Source organism: Bombina bombina, chromosome 7, assembly GCF_027579735.1.
Source record: "Bombina bombina isolate aBomBom1 chromosome 7, aBomBom1.pri, whole genome shotgun sequence".
NCBI classification, from domain to species: domain Eukaryota; kingdom Metazoa; phylum Chordata; class Amphibia; order Anura; family Bombinatoridae; genus Bombina; species Bombina bombina.
In genome coordinates this window covers 294,749,605-294,763,941 of record NC_069505.1, presented here as the reverse complement: position 1 = coordinate 294,763,941, position 14,337 = coordinate 294,749,605, and the positions used below count along the sequence as shown (strand labels likewise).

Below are 14,337 nucleotides of genomic sequence, written 5' to 3'. Positions count from 1 at the left end.
CTATAAAAAAAATATATAAAATATGATGAAAAAAACACACTTTGACCCCCAAAATCTGTTACACATCTACAACCACCAAAAAAACTTCTATGCTAAATAGTTTCTAAATTTTGACCTGAGTTTAGAAATACCTAATGTTTACATGTTCTTTGCAAGTTATAGGGCAATAAATACAAGTAGCACTTTGCTATTTCCAAACCATTTTATTTCAAAATTAGCGCTAGTTACATTGTAACACTGATATCTGTCAGGAATCCCTGACTATCCCTTTTAGAAGACAACCCAAAGTATTGATCTAGGCCCATTTTGGTATATTTCATGCCACCATTTCACCGTCAAATGCGATCAAATAAAAAAAAACGTTCACTTTTTCACAAACTTTAGGTTTCTCACTGAAATTATTTACAAATAGCTTGTGCAATTATGGCATCATTGGTGTAAATGCTTCTCTGGGATTCCCTGTGTTCAGAAATAGCAGACATATATGGCTTTGGCATTGCTTTTTTGGTAATTAGAAGGCCGCTGCGCACCACACGTGTATTATGCCCAGCAGTGAAGGGGTTAATTAGGGAGCTTGTAGGGAGCATGTAGGGTTAATTTTAGCTTTAGCGTAGTATAGTAGGCACCCCCAAGTATTGATCTAGGCCCATTTTGGTATATTTCATGCCACCATTTCACCGCCAAATGCGATCAAATAAAAAAATCGTTACATTTTTCACAATTTTAGGTTTCTCACTGAAATTATTTACAAACAGCTTGTGCAATTGTGGCACAAATGGCTGTAAATGCTTCTCTGGGATCCCCTTTGTTCAGAAATAGCGGACATATATGGATTTGGCGTTGCTTTTTGGTAATTAGAAGGCCGCTAAATGCCGCTGCGCACCACACGTGTATTATGCCCAGCAGAGAAGGGGTTAATTGGGGAGCTTGTAGGGTTAATTTTAGCTTTAGTGTAGTGTACTAGACAACCCAAAGTATTGATCTAGGCCCCTTTTTGTACATTTCATGCCACCATTTCACCGCAAAATGCGATCAAATAAAAAAAATCGTTCACTTTTTCACAAACTTTAGGTGTCTCACTGAAATAATTTACAAACAGCTTGTGCAATTCTGGCACAAATGGTTGTAAATGCTTCTCTGGGATCCCCTTTGTTCAGAAATAGCAGACATATATGGCTTTGGCGTTGCTTTATGGTAATTAGAAGGCCGCTAAATGCTGCTGCGCACCACACGTGTATTATGCCCTGCAGTGAAGGGGTTAATTAGGGAGCTTGAGGGAGCGTGTAGGGTTAATTTTAGTTTTAGTGTAGTATAGTAGACACCCCCAAGTATTGATCTAGGCTCATTTTGGTATATTTCATTCCACCATTTCACTGCCAAATGCGATCAAATAAAAAAATCGTTAAATTTTTCACAATTTTAGGTTTCTCACTGAAATTATTAACAAACAGCTTGTGCAATTGTGGCACAAATGGTTGTAAATGCTTCTCTGGGATCCCCTTTGTTCAGAAATAGCAGACATACAGTATATGGCTTTGGCATTGCTTTTTGGTAATTAGAAGGCCACTAAATGCCGCTGCACACCACACGTGTATTATGCCCAGCAGAGAAGGGGTTAATTGGGGAGCTTGTAGGGTTAATTTTAGCTTTAGTGTTGTGTAGAAGACAACCCAAAGTATTGATCTAGGCCCCTTTTGGTATATTTCATGCCACCATTTCACCGCAAAATGCGATAAATAAAAAAAGTTGTTCACTTTTTCACAAACTTTTTCACAAAATTTAGGTTTCTCACTGAAATTATTTACAAACAGCTTGTGCAATTCTGGCACAAATGGTTGTGAATGCTTCTCTGGGATCCCCTTTGTTAAGAAATAGCAGACATATATGGCGTTGGCATTGCTTTTTGGCAATTAGAAGGCTGCTAAATGCCGCTGCGCACCACACTTGTATTATGCCCAGCAGTGAAGGGGTTAATTAGGTATCTTGTAGGGAGCTTGCAGGGTTAATTTTAGCTTTAGTGTAGAGATCAGCCTCCCACCTGACACATCCCACCCCCTGATCCCTCCCAAACAGCTCTCTTCCCTCCCCCACCCCACAATTACCCCGCCATCTTGAGTACCTGGGTTATGCTTGCTTATTGGTGGGTAAATGTCAGTCTCCAATAAACAAACGCTATCCATGGTGCTGAACATAAAATGGGCTGGCTACTAAGATTTACATTCATGATTTTCAAATAAAGAGATAGCAAGAGAATGATGCAAATGTGATAATAGGAGTAAATTAGAAAGTTGATTAAAATTGCTGCTCTATCTGAATCATGAAAGAAAAAAAGTTGGGTTCAGTTCCCCTTTAAAGGAACAGTCTAGTCAAAATTAAAGTTTCACTTTTCAGATAGGGCATGCATTTTTAAACAACTTTCCAATTTACTTGTATCATCAAATTTGCTTCGTTCTCTTGGTATTCTTCATTGAAAGCTAAACCTAGGTAGGCTCATATACTTATGTATGAGCCCTTAAAGGCCGCCTCTTATCTCAATGCATTTGACAGTTTTTCACAGCTAGATAGCGCTAGTTCACGTGTGCCTTATAGATAACATTGTGCTCACGCCTGTGGCTTTACTTATGAGAGGGCACTGATTCGCTAAAATGCAAGTCTTTCAAAAGAACTGTGATAAGGGGGCAGTCTGCACAGGCTTAGATATAAGGTAATCACAGAGGTAAAAACTATATTAATATAACTGTGTTGGTTATGCAAAACTGGGGAATGGGTAATAAAAGGATTATCTAATATCTATCTATTTAAACAATAACATTTCTGTAGTAGAATGTCCCCTTAATATCTGTAAAGGGGTTAGACACAAAATCAGCTCTAGAGTAGCAATTCACTACTGGGATCTAGCAGAACTCATTAGATGAGACAATTGCATGAGGGATATGTGTATAGCCATCAATCACCACCTAGCTCCTAGTAGTGCACTGCTGCTTCTGTGCCTACCAAGGTACCAAGAGAATAGAGTGAATGTAATAGCAGAAGAAAATGGTCTTTAAAAATGCTCCATGCATTTAATTTTCCCATGCAATGAATACTGTGCCTCTGGTATACCAAGTAATTGAGAACACATTAAAGGCAAGCAAATGTTACAGTGCAAACATGTAATTTACTCGCTATTTAAAGGGACTGTAAACAAAGGATTTTTTTTTATTTTTTTTAAGACTAAACACTGTGCATACATCAAGCTTGTGAAATGACTACTCATGAAAAAAATCCAGGAAAAATCCTTTGTTGGCATCCCTGCCGGCCTCCCTCTGTGCAGCAGATGGTTTACATAACTGCATGGCCACCAATAACGCTGCTACTACTAATACAGGTGTGCTCCCTTCACTCTAACTGCCCAGCATTACCAGGCTGACATCAGGCTCATGCGCAGTAGCTGCAGTAAAACAGCATATACAAAACATTAATTGCAATGCGACTCCTTGTTGATTCATTTTGTTGTTTGATATTTAGGTAATAAATTATGTTTTTATTAAAGTGATATTATATTGACATACAAATAATATGCAGAGGAGAGTCAGTATTATCTTAAAGGGACAGTTCACCCAAAAAATGTCTCCCTTTTAAATTGTTCCCAATGATTCATTTTACCTGCTGGAGTTTATTAAATTGTTTACAAGTATCTCCTTTACCCCTATTTTGGCATTTGAAATAGCTGATTTAGCCTGTGGTTTCCCAACCTATACTGAAAGTTTCTATACTGGAGTATATTCTATTGAATAGCCTAAGTAAACACAGCCAGCAGAAGAGATTACACTCTCAGTGGGGGGCATGATAGTTAAGTAATAAAATGATAATTTTCCATTGTTCTCTCCAAGTATTGAGCTTTGATTTTCTAGACAAATATAAGATAAGGGAGCAAGTGTGTGTACACAAAGTGATAACATAATGAGATATGAAATTACCTGAAGCTCAACCCATTGTAATAGGCTGTGGTTTAAAAGCACAAAACCAGCTATTTCATATACACAAATAAATAAAAAAAATGCAATTTCTCATAAATGTTATACTCTGCAGCTGCTATAACAAGTAATTGAAATACATTCATATAAAGACAATTTTATAGTGTACTGTCCCTTTAAATAAATCTTTTATACAGCTAACAGATAAAATAGAGGAATAGGGCCATTTCTCTTTGCCTGGTTCATGTCTGCTTATGTATTTGCTTCTGTGATTTTATCTTTATTGAACTGTGTTTATACAGCAGTCTTTATATTGTTCTAATTCCTAAAGATAGAAACAATTCCAGTCTGGTCCTTCATTGGAAAATGCTAGGCAGCACTGCTATGCTGTTTCCCTTTGTATTACACCTCTCCTTGTTTTTTTAACCCTATGATATATTATAATTCTATTTGATCCATATGCTACATTTATAGCGTCAATACAGCCATGAATGCTATCTTATTAAGTATTATCCTTCATATTAGAAACGTTTGCCTGTCTGTGAGTAGTCTGGATAATATTACACTTCATTGATGTGCTCTCTGTGAGTATTAAACTGGTAATTTTGGTAATTGTTGCTATTCCTTAGTCACTGCAAACCCGGACTTTTTTTTACAATAATTGGGAGTAACTGCCTACCGAGAGATAGTCTGCTAAATCCAAACCTGCACCCACCTTTACTGAGTATCATGCAAACATAGTCAGTAGTTTATTAGGGATCTTTTTTCATCTTGGTGGACATTTTACAATGGGCTTCGGACAGTGTTGTTAATATTGGATACTGAAGAGCATTAATGATTATGGCTTTATTTTGAATATACACATTTTTTAGTGTGTTAAATCCAGATACTCCAACAGTGCTACTTTTTTATGTGTGTTTTATTTGTATATGCTCATCCCATGTAGGATGTTTTATATTTTAATATTTGCAAGTAAAAGTTAAGTTTTATTTTTTTGGCTCCCGTGTTGTGGATTTACCCATGTGTTTAAGTGTGCGCAAAATAGTGTTTTTTCTTTTTTGATATAATATTAGAAACATTCAAAGTGCTTATTTATCTTAGGGGAATAAATATGACACTAACTTAAGCCTGTCACAATCAAGTAAAGCCTGAATTGTTTTGGTATATATATATATATATTTATATATATATAGGGATCCACAGTTTACCTTGTTGTCACGTGTTGCAGGGATCAATGAGTTGAGCAAGTGCTGCTTACCTGTTGGCAGAAGCTGGGCAGACAGCTAAGCACATGTATAAGCTTTGCAGGGAGCAAAAGGGGCAGGCTGTTGGCTTCTCAGAGGCGGGGCCTAACTAAATACTTGGGGGCGGACTTGTAAGGGATTCTGAGCGGATCCATAAATAAAACATCATGTAAAAAATTACATTAAAAAAAATTGTATATATTTTAAAATATATATGCGTATATGTATTCTTATACATTTACAATTACTGACACTAAAACTTTCAACTTCACTTCTTCACCAAACCACAAACCTCATATATCTCTTTATGTCTTTATTGACCACTCTTGAACTTCCTTGACCAAAGCCAACACTAGCTGGGTACAATTCATTAAAGTTCTCTTCTGTCTGTCCAGTATCTCCAACCTCTGTCTTTACCAGTTCCTTTTATATTGCAGCCAGCCTCACCTACAGGCAATGGAAATGTAAATATGATCTAATTACCATTATCCCTTGCTATATATAACATGAATTATTTGAGTTAGGTGACACGTATAGACACAATTTCTTTCATGTAATTAGCAAGAGTCCATGAGCTAGTGACGTATGGGATATACATTCCTACCAGGAGGGGCAAAGTTTCCCAAACCTCAAAATGCCTATAAATACACCCCTCACCACACCCACAAATCAGTTTTACAAACTTTGCCTCCTATGGAGGTGGTGAAGTAAGTTTGTGCTAGATTCTACGTTGATATGCGCTCCACAACAGGTTGGAGCCCGGTTTTCCTCTCAGCGTGCAGTGAATGTCAGAGGGATGTGAGGAGAGTATTGCCTATTTGAATTCAATGATCTCCTTCTACGGGGTCTATTTCATAGGTTCTCTGTTATCGGTCGTAGAGATTCATCTCTTACCTCCCTTTTCAGATCGACGATATACTCTTATATATACCATTACCTCTACTGATTCTCGTTTCAGTACTGGTTTGGCTTTCTACTACATGTAGATGAGTGTCCTGGGGTAAATAAGTCTTATTTTTTGTGACACTCTAAGCTATAGTTGGGCACTTTTATATAAAGTTCTAAATATATGTATTCAAACATTTATTTGCCTTGACTCAGGATGTTCAACGTTCCTTATTTCAGACAGTCAGTTTCATATTTGGGATCATGCATATGAATAAATCAATTTTTTTCTTACCTTAAAATTTGACTTTTTTCCCTGTGGGCTGTTAGGCTCGCGGGGGCTGAAAATGCTTCATTTTATTGCGTCATTCTTGGCGCGGACTTTTTTGGCGCAAAAATGTTTTTTCTGTTTCCGGCTTCATACGTGTCGCCGGAAGTTGCGTCATTTTTGATGTTTTTTTGCGCCAAAGGTGTCGGCGTTCCGGATGTGGCGTCATTTTTGGCGCCAAAAGCATTTAGGCGCCAAATAATGTGGGCGTCTTTTTTGGCGCTAAAAAATATGGGCGTCACTATTGTCTCCACATTATTTAAGTCTCATTATTTATTGCTTCTGGTTGCTAGAAGCTTGTTCACTGACATTTTTTCCCATTCCTGAAACTGTCATTTAAGGAATTTGATCAATTTTGCTTTATATGTTGTTTTTTCTATTACATATTGCAAGATGTCCCAGATTGACACTGAGTCAGAAGATACTTCTGGAAAAACGCTGCCTGGTGCTGGATCTACCAAAGTTAAGTGTATCTGCTGTAAACTTGTGGTATCTGTTCCTCCAGCTGTTGTTTGTAATGAATGTCATGACAAACTTGTTAATGCAGATAATATTTCCTTTAGTAATGTTACATTACCTGTTGCTGTTCCGTCAACATCTAATACTCAGAGTGTTCCTGTTAACATAAGAGATTTTGTTTCTAAATCCATTAAGAAGGCTATGTCTGTTATTCCTCCTTCTAGTAAACGTAAATGGTCTTTTAAAACTTCTCATTTTTCAGATGAATTTTTAAATGAACATCATCATTCTGATTCTGATAATGGTTCCTCTGGTTCAGAGGATTCTGTCTCAGAGGTTGATGCTGATAAATCTTCATATTTATTCAAAATGGAATTTATTCGTTCTTTGCTTAAAGAAGTCTTAATTGCATTAGAAATAGAGGATTCTGGTCCTCTTGATACTAAATCTAAACGTTTAAATAAGGTTTTTAAATCTCCTGTAGTTATTCCAGAAGTTTTTCCTGTCCCTGATGCTATTTCTGAAGTAATCTCCAGGGAATGGAATAATTTGGGTAATTCATTTACTCCTTCTAAACGTTTTAAGCAATTATATCCTGTGCCATCTGACAGATTAGAGTTTTGGGACAAAATCCCTAAGGTTGATGGGGCTGTCTCTACTCTTGCTAAATGTACTACTATTCCTACGGCAGATAGTACTTCCTTTAAGGATCCTTTAGATAGGAAGATTGAATCCTTTCTAAGAAAAGCTTACTTATGTTCAGGTAATCTTCTTAGACCTGCTATATCTTTAGCGGATGTTGCTGCAGCTTCAACTTTTTGGTTAGAAGCTTTAGCGCAACAAGTAACAGATCATAATTCTCATAGCATTGTTAATCTTCTTCAACATGCTAATAACTTTATTTGTGATGCCATCTTTGATATCATTAGAGTTGATGTCAGGTATATGTCTCTAGCTATTTTAGCTAGAAGAGCTTTATGGCTTAAAACTTGGAATGCTGATATGTCTTATAAGTCTACTTTGCTTTCCCTTTCTTTCCAGGGTAATAAATTATTTGTTTTCGTTCCTTTCGTCACAATAAGGAACAAAAGCCTGATCCTTCACCCACAGGAGCGGTATCAGTTTGGAAACCATCTCCAGTCTGGAATAAATCCAAGCCTTTTAGAAAACCAAAGCCAGCTCCCAAGTCCACATGAAGGTGCGGCCCTCATTCCAGCTCAGCTGGTAGGGGGCAGATTACGATTTTTCAAAGAAATTAGGATCAATTCGATTCACAATCTTTGGATTCAGAACATTGTTTCAGAAGGGTACAGAATTGGCTTCAAGATAAGGCCTCCTGCAAAGAGATTTTTTCTTTCCCGTGTCCCAGTAAATCCAGCGAAGGCTCTAGCATTTCTGAAATGTGTTTCAGATCTAGAGTTGGCTGGAGTAATTATGCCAGTTCCAGTTCTGGAACAGGGGCTGGGGTTTTATTCAAATCTCTTCATTGTACCAAAGAAGGAGAATTCCTTCAGACCAGTTCTGGATCTAAAAATATTGAATAGTTATGTAAGGATACCAACATTCAAAATGATAACTATAAGGACTATCCTGCCTTTTGTTCAGCAAGGGCATTATATGTCCACAATAGATTTACAGGATGCATATCTGCATATTCCGATTCATCCAGATCACTATCAGTTTCTGAGATTCTCTTTCCTAGACAAGCATTACCAGTTTGTGGCTCTGCCGTTTGGCCTAGCAACAGCTCCAAGAATTTTTACAAAGGTTCTCGGTGCCCTTCTGTCTGTAATCAGAGAACAGGGTATTGTGGTATTTCCTTATTTGGACGATATCTTGGTACTTGCTCAGTCTTCACATTTAGCAGAATCTCATATGAATCGACTCGTGTTGTTTCTTCAAGATCATGGTTGGAGGATCAATTTACCGAAAAGTTCATTGATTCCTCAGACAAGGGTAACCTTTTTAGGTTTCCAGATAGATTCAGTGTCCATGACTCTGTCTCTGACAGACAAGAGACGTCTAAAATTGATCTCAGCTTGTCGAAACCTTCAATCACAATCATTCCCTTCGGTAGCCTTATGCATGGAAATTCTAGGTCTTATGACTGCTGCATCGGACGCGATCCCCTTTGCTCGGTTTCACATGCGACCTCTTCAGCTCTGTATGCTGAACCAGTGGTGCAGGGATTACACAAAGATATCTCAATTAATATCTTTAAAACCGATTGTACGACACTCTCTGACGTGGTGGACAGTTCACCATCGTTAGTTCAGGGGGCTTCTTTTGTTCTTCCGACCTGGACTGTAATTTCAACAGATGCAAGTCTGACAGGTTGGGGAGCTGTTTGGGGGTCTCTGACAGCACAAGGGGTTTGGGAATCTCAGGAGGTGAGATTGCCAATCAATATTTTGGAACTCCGTGCAATTTTCAGAGCTCTTCAGTCATGGCCTCTTCTAAAGAGAGAATCGTTCATTTGTTTTCAGACAGACAATGTCACAACTGTGGCATATATCAATCATCAAGGAGGGACTCACAGCCCTCTGGCTATGAAAGAAGTATCTCGAATACTGGTATGGGCGGAATACAGCTCCTGTCTAATTTCTGCGGTTCATATCCCAGGTATAGACAATTGGGAAGCGGATTATCTCAGTCGCCAAACGTTACATCCGGGCGAATGGTCTCTTCACCCAGAGGTATTTCTTCAGATTGTTCAAATGTGGGGACTTCCAGAAATAGATCTGATGGCTTCTCATCTAAACAAGAAACTTCCCAGGTATCTGTCCAGATCCAGGGATCCTCAAGCGGAAGAAGTGGATGCATTGTCACTTCCTTGGAAGTATCATCCTGCCTATATCTTTCCGCCTCTAGTTCTTCTTTCAAGAGTAATCTCCAAGATTCTGAAGGAATGCTCGTTTGTTCTGCTGGTGGCTCCAGCATGGCCTCACAGGTTTTGGTATGCGGATCTTGTCCGGATGGCCTCTTGCCAACCGTGGACTCTTCCGTTAAGACCAGACCTTCTGTCGCAAGGTCCTTTTTTCCATCAGGATCTCAAATCCTTAAATTTAAAGGTATGAAGATTGAATGCTTGACTCTTAGTCAAAGAGGTTTCTCTGACTCTGTGATTAATACTATGTTACAGGCTCGTAAATCTGTATCTAGGAAGATATATTATAGAGTCTGGAAGACTTACATTTCTTGGTGTCTTTCTCATCATTTTTCCTGGCATTCTTTTAGAATTCCGAGAATTTTACAGTTTCTTCAGGATGGTTTGGATAAAGGTTTGTCTGCAAGTTCCTTGAAAGGACAAATCTCTGCTCTTTCTGTTCTTTTTCACAGAAAGATTGCTAATCTTCCTGATATTCATTGTTTTGTACAAGCTTTGGTTCGTATAAAACCTGTCATTAAGTCAATTTCTCCTCCTTGGAGTTTGAATTTGGTTCTGGGGGCTCTTCATGCTCCTCCGTTTGAACCTATGCATTCATTGGACATTAAATTACTTTCTTGGAAAGTTTTGTTTCTTTTGGCCATCTATTCTGCTAGAAGAGTTTCTGAATTATCTGCTCTTTCTTGTGAGTCTCCTTTTCTGATTTTTCATCAGGATAAGGCGGTGTTGCGAACTTCTTTTAAATTTTTACCTAAGGTTGTGAATTCTAACAACATTAGTAGAGAAATTGTGGTTCCTTCATTATGTCCTAATCCTAAGAATTCTAAGGAGAGATCATTGCATTCTTTGGATGTAGTTAGAGCTTTGAAATATTATGTCGAAGCCACTAAGAATTTCCGAAAGACTTCTAGTCTATTTGTTATCTTTTCCGGTTCTAGGAAAGGTCAGAAGGCCTCTGCTATTTCTTTGGCATCTTGGTTGAAATCTTTAATTCATCATGCTTATGTAAAGTCGGGTAAAACTCCGCCTCAAAGGATTACAGCTCATTCTACTAGGTCAGTTGCTACTTCCTGGGCGTTTAGGAATGAAGCTTCGGTTGATCAGATTTGCAAAGCAGCAACTTGGTCTTCTTTGCATACTTTTACTAAATTCTACCATTTTGATGTGTTTTCTTCTTCTGAAGCAGTTTTTGGTAGAAAAGTACTTCAGGCAGCTGTTTCAGTTTGATTCTTCTGCTTATAATTTCAGCTTTTTTCATTATAAGATTTAAACTTTATTTTGGGTGTGGATTTTTTTCAACGGAATTGGCTGTCTTTATTTTATCCCTCCCTCTCTAGTGACTCTTGCGTGGAAGATCCACATCTTGGGTAGTCATTATCCCATACGTCACTAGCTCATGGACTCTTGCTAATTACATGAAAGAAAACATAATTTATGTAAGAACTTACCTGATAAATTAATTTCTTTCATATTAGCAAGAGTCCATGAGGCCCACCCTTTTTGTGGTGGTTATGATTTTTTTGTATAAAGCACAATTATTCCAATTCCTTATTTTTTATGCTTTCGCATTTTTTTCTTATCACCCCACTTCTTGGCTATGCGTTAAACTGATTTGTGGGTGTGGTGAGGGGTGTATTTATAGGCATTTTGAGGCTTGGGAAACTTTGCCCCTCCTGGTAGGAATGTATATCCCATACGTCACTAGCTCATGGACTCTTGCTAATATGAAAGAAATGAATTTATCAGGTAAGTTCTTACATAAATTATGTTTTTGCATATACAAATTGGATAATGATAAAACCCATAAGTGAGGCGTTTGTAAAATAAATTAAATGGAAATACACTGTCTCTGCATATAGTACTCTCGCTAGATTATATCACTAGATTATAATTTGCTTAGACCAGTGCCTTCCTGCATCAATTTGATTTATCAAGTCTAATTATAATAATTTATTGTATACCCTATTGCATGAATATGATGTTATAATAATACTACTGCATAGAATGTGCTAGTAAGCAGACTATGCAGGGCCGGCTCAACCATAGGACCAAGTGGGTCCAATGGACCCAGGCAGCACTTGACAAGGAGCAGCACTTCAGTGACTGAGTCAGTCACTGTCAGACCCAGACCACTTATGTGTCTCTATGAGGGGATGTCACAGGCTTCTAGCAGCATAACCTCATCATCCACAAAGACACAAAACTGGTCAGGGGCGACAATCAAGGTGAGACAAGTTCTTCTCTTCCCTAACTACCTTCCCACTTATTGCGCAAAAGCAGTGATTGATGCAGGTAGGTAGGCTTAGTAAGGTCAGCTGCTAGGCTAGTAGGTTGATATACTAATCAGTAATGTTACTACTGGGGGCCTCATTTTATTCTCTGACCCAGGCAGCACAATATCTTGAGCCAGCCCTTAGACTAAACAGACACTTAGGAGTTAGCTTGTACAGTCATTGCCTGTAGTATAAATTGTTTATAGACATATGTATAAATCACATGTTATTTACTGTGGGTAATTTGAAGAAGACATCTGATATAAAATGTTTCTATTGGTGCCTTGGCAATGATATTTATTTTATAGTACAGACTTTAATCAAGGTCAAGGATGATAAGATTTAAATGGATACCTTGTAATTAAAAGACATATCTGTTATGTTGCTATAGAATAACATATCAGCCAAGTCTAAACATTTTAAAACAAATTAACATACTTTTTACTGCAATTATTTACAGTAGACAAATTCCACCCACCGTTTGCCTTATTCGGAGGAGCCAATCCGTGCTTTAGTCTGCAGACAACAAGACTAGTCACTGTTAGTATAAAGTGCATTGTTTTACAGCTGTCATCTTATAAAGCCAAATTAGGGACATATATGTAGCAGAGTTAGCCTTGATAAGTCAGCAGGGAGCATTTCTGAGAATTAGCATATCCTCAATATTCAGGGCTATGTTACATGAAAAGGGGGCAGAATAAACAATGAAAGTATATTGCAAAGTTGTTTCATTATGCTTAACTGAACATGTTATATAAAAATATCAAGGTGTTTACTCTCTCTTTAAAGGTTGCACAGATAAACCATCATTGTCTTTATGTATTTACACATGTCACATGATTTGCTCCAGTGCAAATAGATGGTACTATTAATGAAAATGCAGAAACTGTGGGTATCTTTTTAATGACAGCACTTCTCATGCTATTTCTTATCTAGTTTCCTGTAACCATTCTTCAAAATGGAGTGAAAATGACAAATGAGCCACCGACTGGGTTGCGATTAAACCTCCTTCAGTCGTATCTGTCAGACCCCATCTCTGATTCTGACTTCTTCAATAGATGCAGTGGGAAAGAACAGGTGATTCCTTTGTAACAATGTTGAATGATGTGAACATGTCATACAAGTCTTTTGTTGTGGTTACAATGTCATTAGTAATTTGATAAGTACAATATCAATGTGACCTTTATCATTTTTTCCCCCCAGGTATGGGAGAAACTCCTTTTTGGAGTTTGTTTCTTTCATGCTCTTGTCCAAGAAAGAAAGAAGTTTGGTCCCCTTGGTTGGAATATTCCTTATGGTTTTAATGAATCAGACCTGCGCATAAGCATTCGCCAACTGCAGGTGATCTTGCCGTATAAACGCTTTTCTTTTCAAAACAATCACAGCCACATCACTTTTTTACCACGTAGTAATATTCATTATAATTACTTCATTCATTAAAATGTTTTATCAAATTTCAACTTAGATTGTTTAGTGTGTCATCTAACGCCAGAAATATATTTTATATATTAAAGGACCATAATAGTGGAAAATTTACAGGCGCTAATTCATTAGAGTATGTACTTTTAAGGCTTTAAACCCTGCACTACTGTGTGTTTAACCCCAGCAGAGGGGTTACACACACAATAGAAGTCCCACTCGAGACCCACACAGTAGTGCAGGGTCAATTAGTTTTAAAATGACATGCGCTAACGTATTAGAGCATATCATTGTTTGACTATTTCTACCCTTTAAGGACTATTTGGACATGTATATAAGTTACACTGTCCTAGTCTTTGTGGAACATGTTCATATATTTATATCCCCGATTGTACATTGCACAGAACTTTTAGAGACCAAAGTTATTTAGCTCCCTGATTTGTTGCATGATGTCACTGCCCCATGAATCAATCAGGGAGGTTGTAACATAGCATGCCACATAACTATCCTTGAAGTGACGGTAAACTTTAACATAATGAAAACATAAAAAAGCACTATTTATACATATTACAAATATTTTCATTCTGAAAAAAGTTGTGTTTAAGCTATTTGTTTTGATTTTGAAGCTAAAAGGAACCAGTCCTAACAGACCACTAAACACAGTAGATTAGCATAATCAATAAATGCTTAATAAAAAGACAATGCAAAAGCAATTAGATTGAATTTAAAATGAGAAGTATATTTTCTTCTGACAAATGTCAGTTACATTTTCCTTGCTAATGCATCATGTGACAGCCATCAGCCAATCACAAAATGTATATACTTATATCCTGTGAATCTTGCACATGCTCCGTAGGAGCTGGTGCCTTAGAAATCGTGTATATAA

At 37.5% G+C, this 14,337-nt stretch overlaps 1 protein-coding gene across 1 annotated transcript in view; it reads left to right on the top strand.

Annotated features, from left to right (window-relative positions):
• DNAH12 (dynein axonemal heavy chain 12) overlaps positions 1-14,337 on the top strand; it is a 300,387-nt gene that overhangs the window by 258,745 nt on the left and 27,305 nt on the right. The window contains exons 64-65 of the mRNA XM_053689370.1: positions 12,969-13,109; positions 13,236-13,373. Of these exons, the coding sequence (XP_053545345.1) occupies positions 12,969-13,109; positions 13,236-13,373 (279 nt within the window). The remainder of the gene's footprint in view (positions 1-12,968; positions 13,110-13,235; positions 13,374-14,337) is intronic.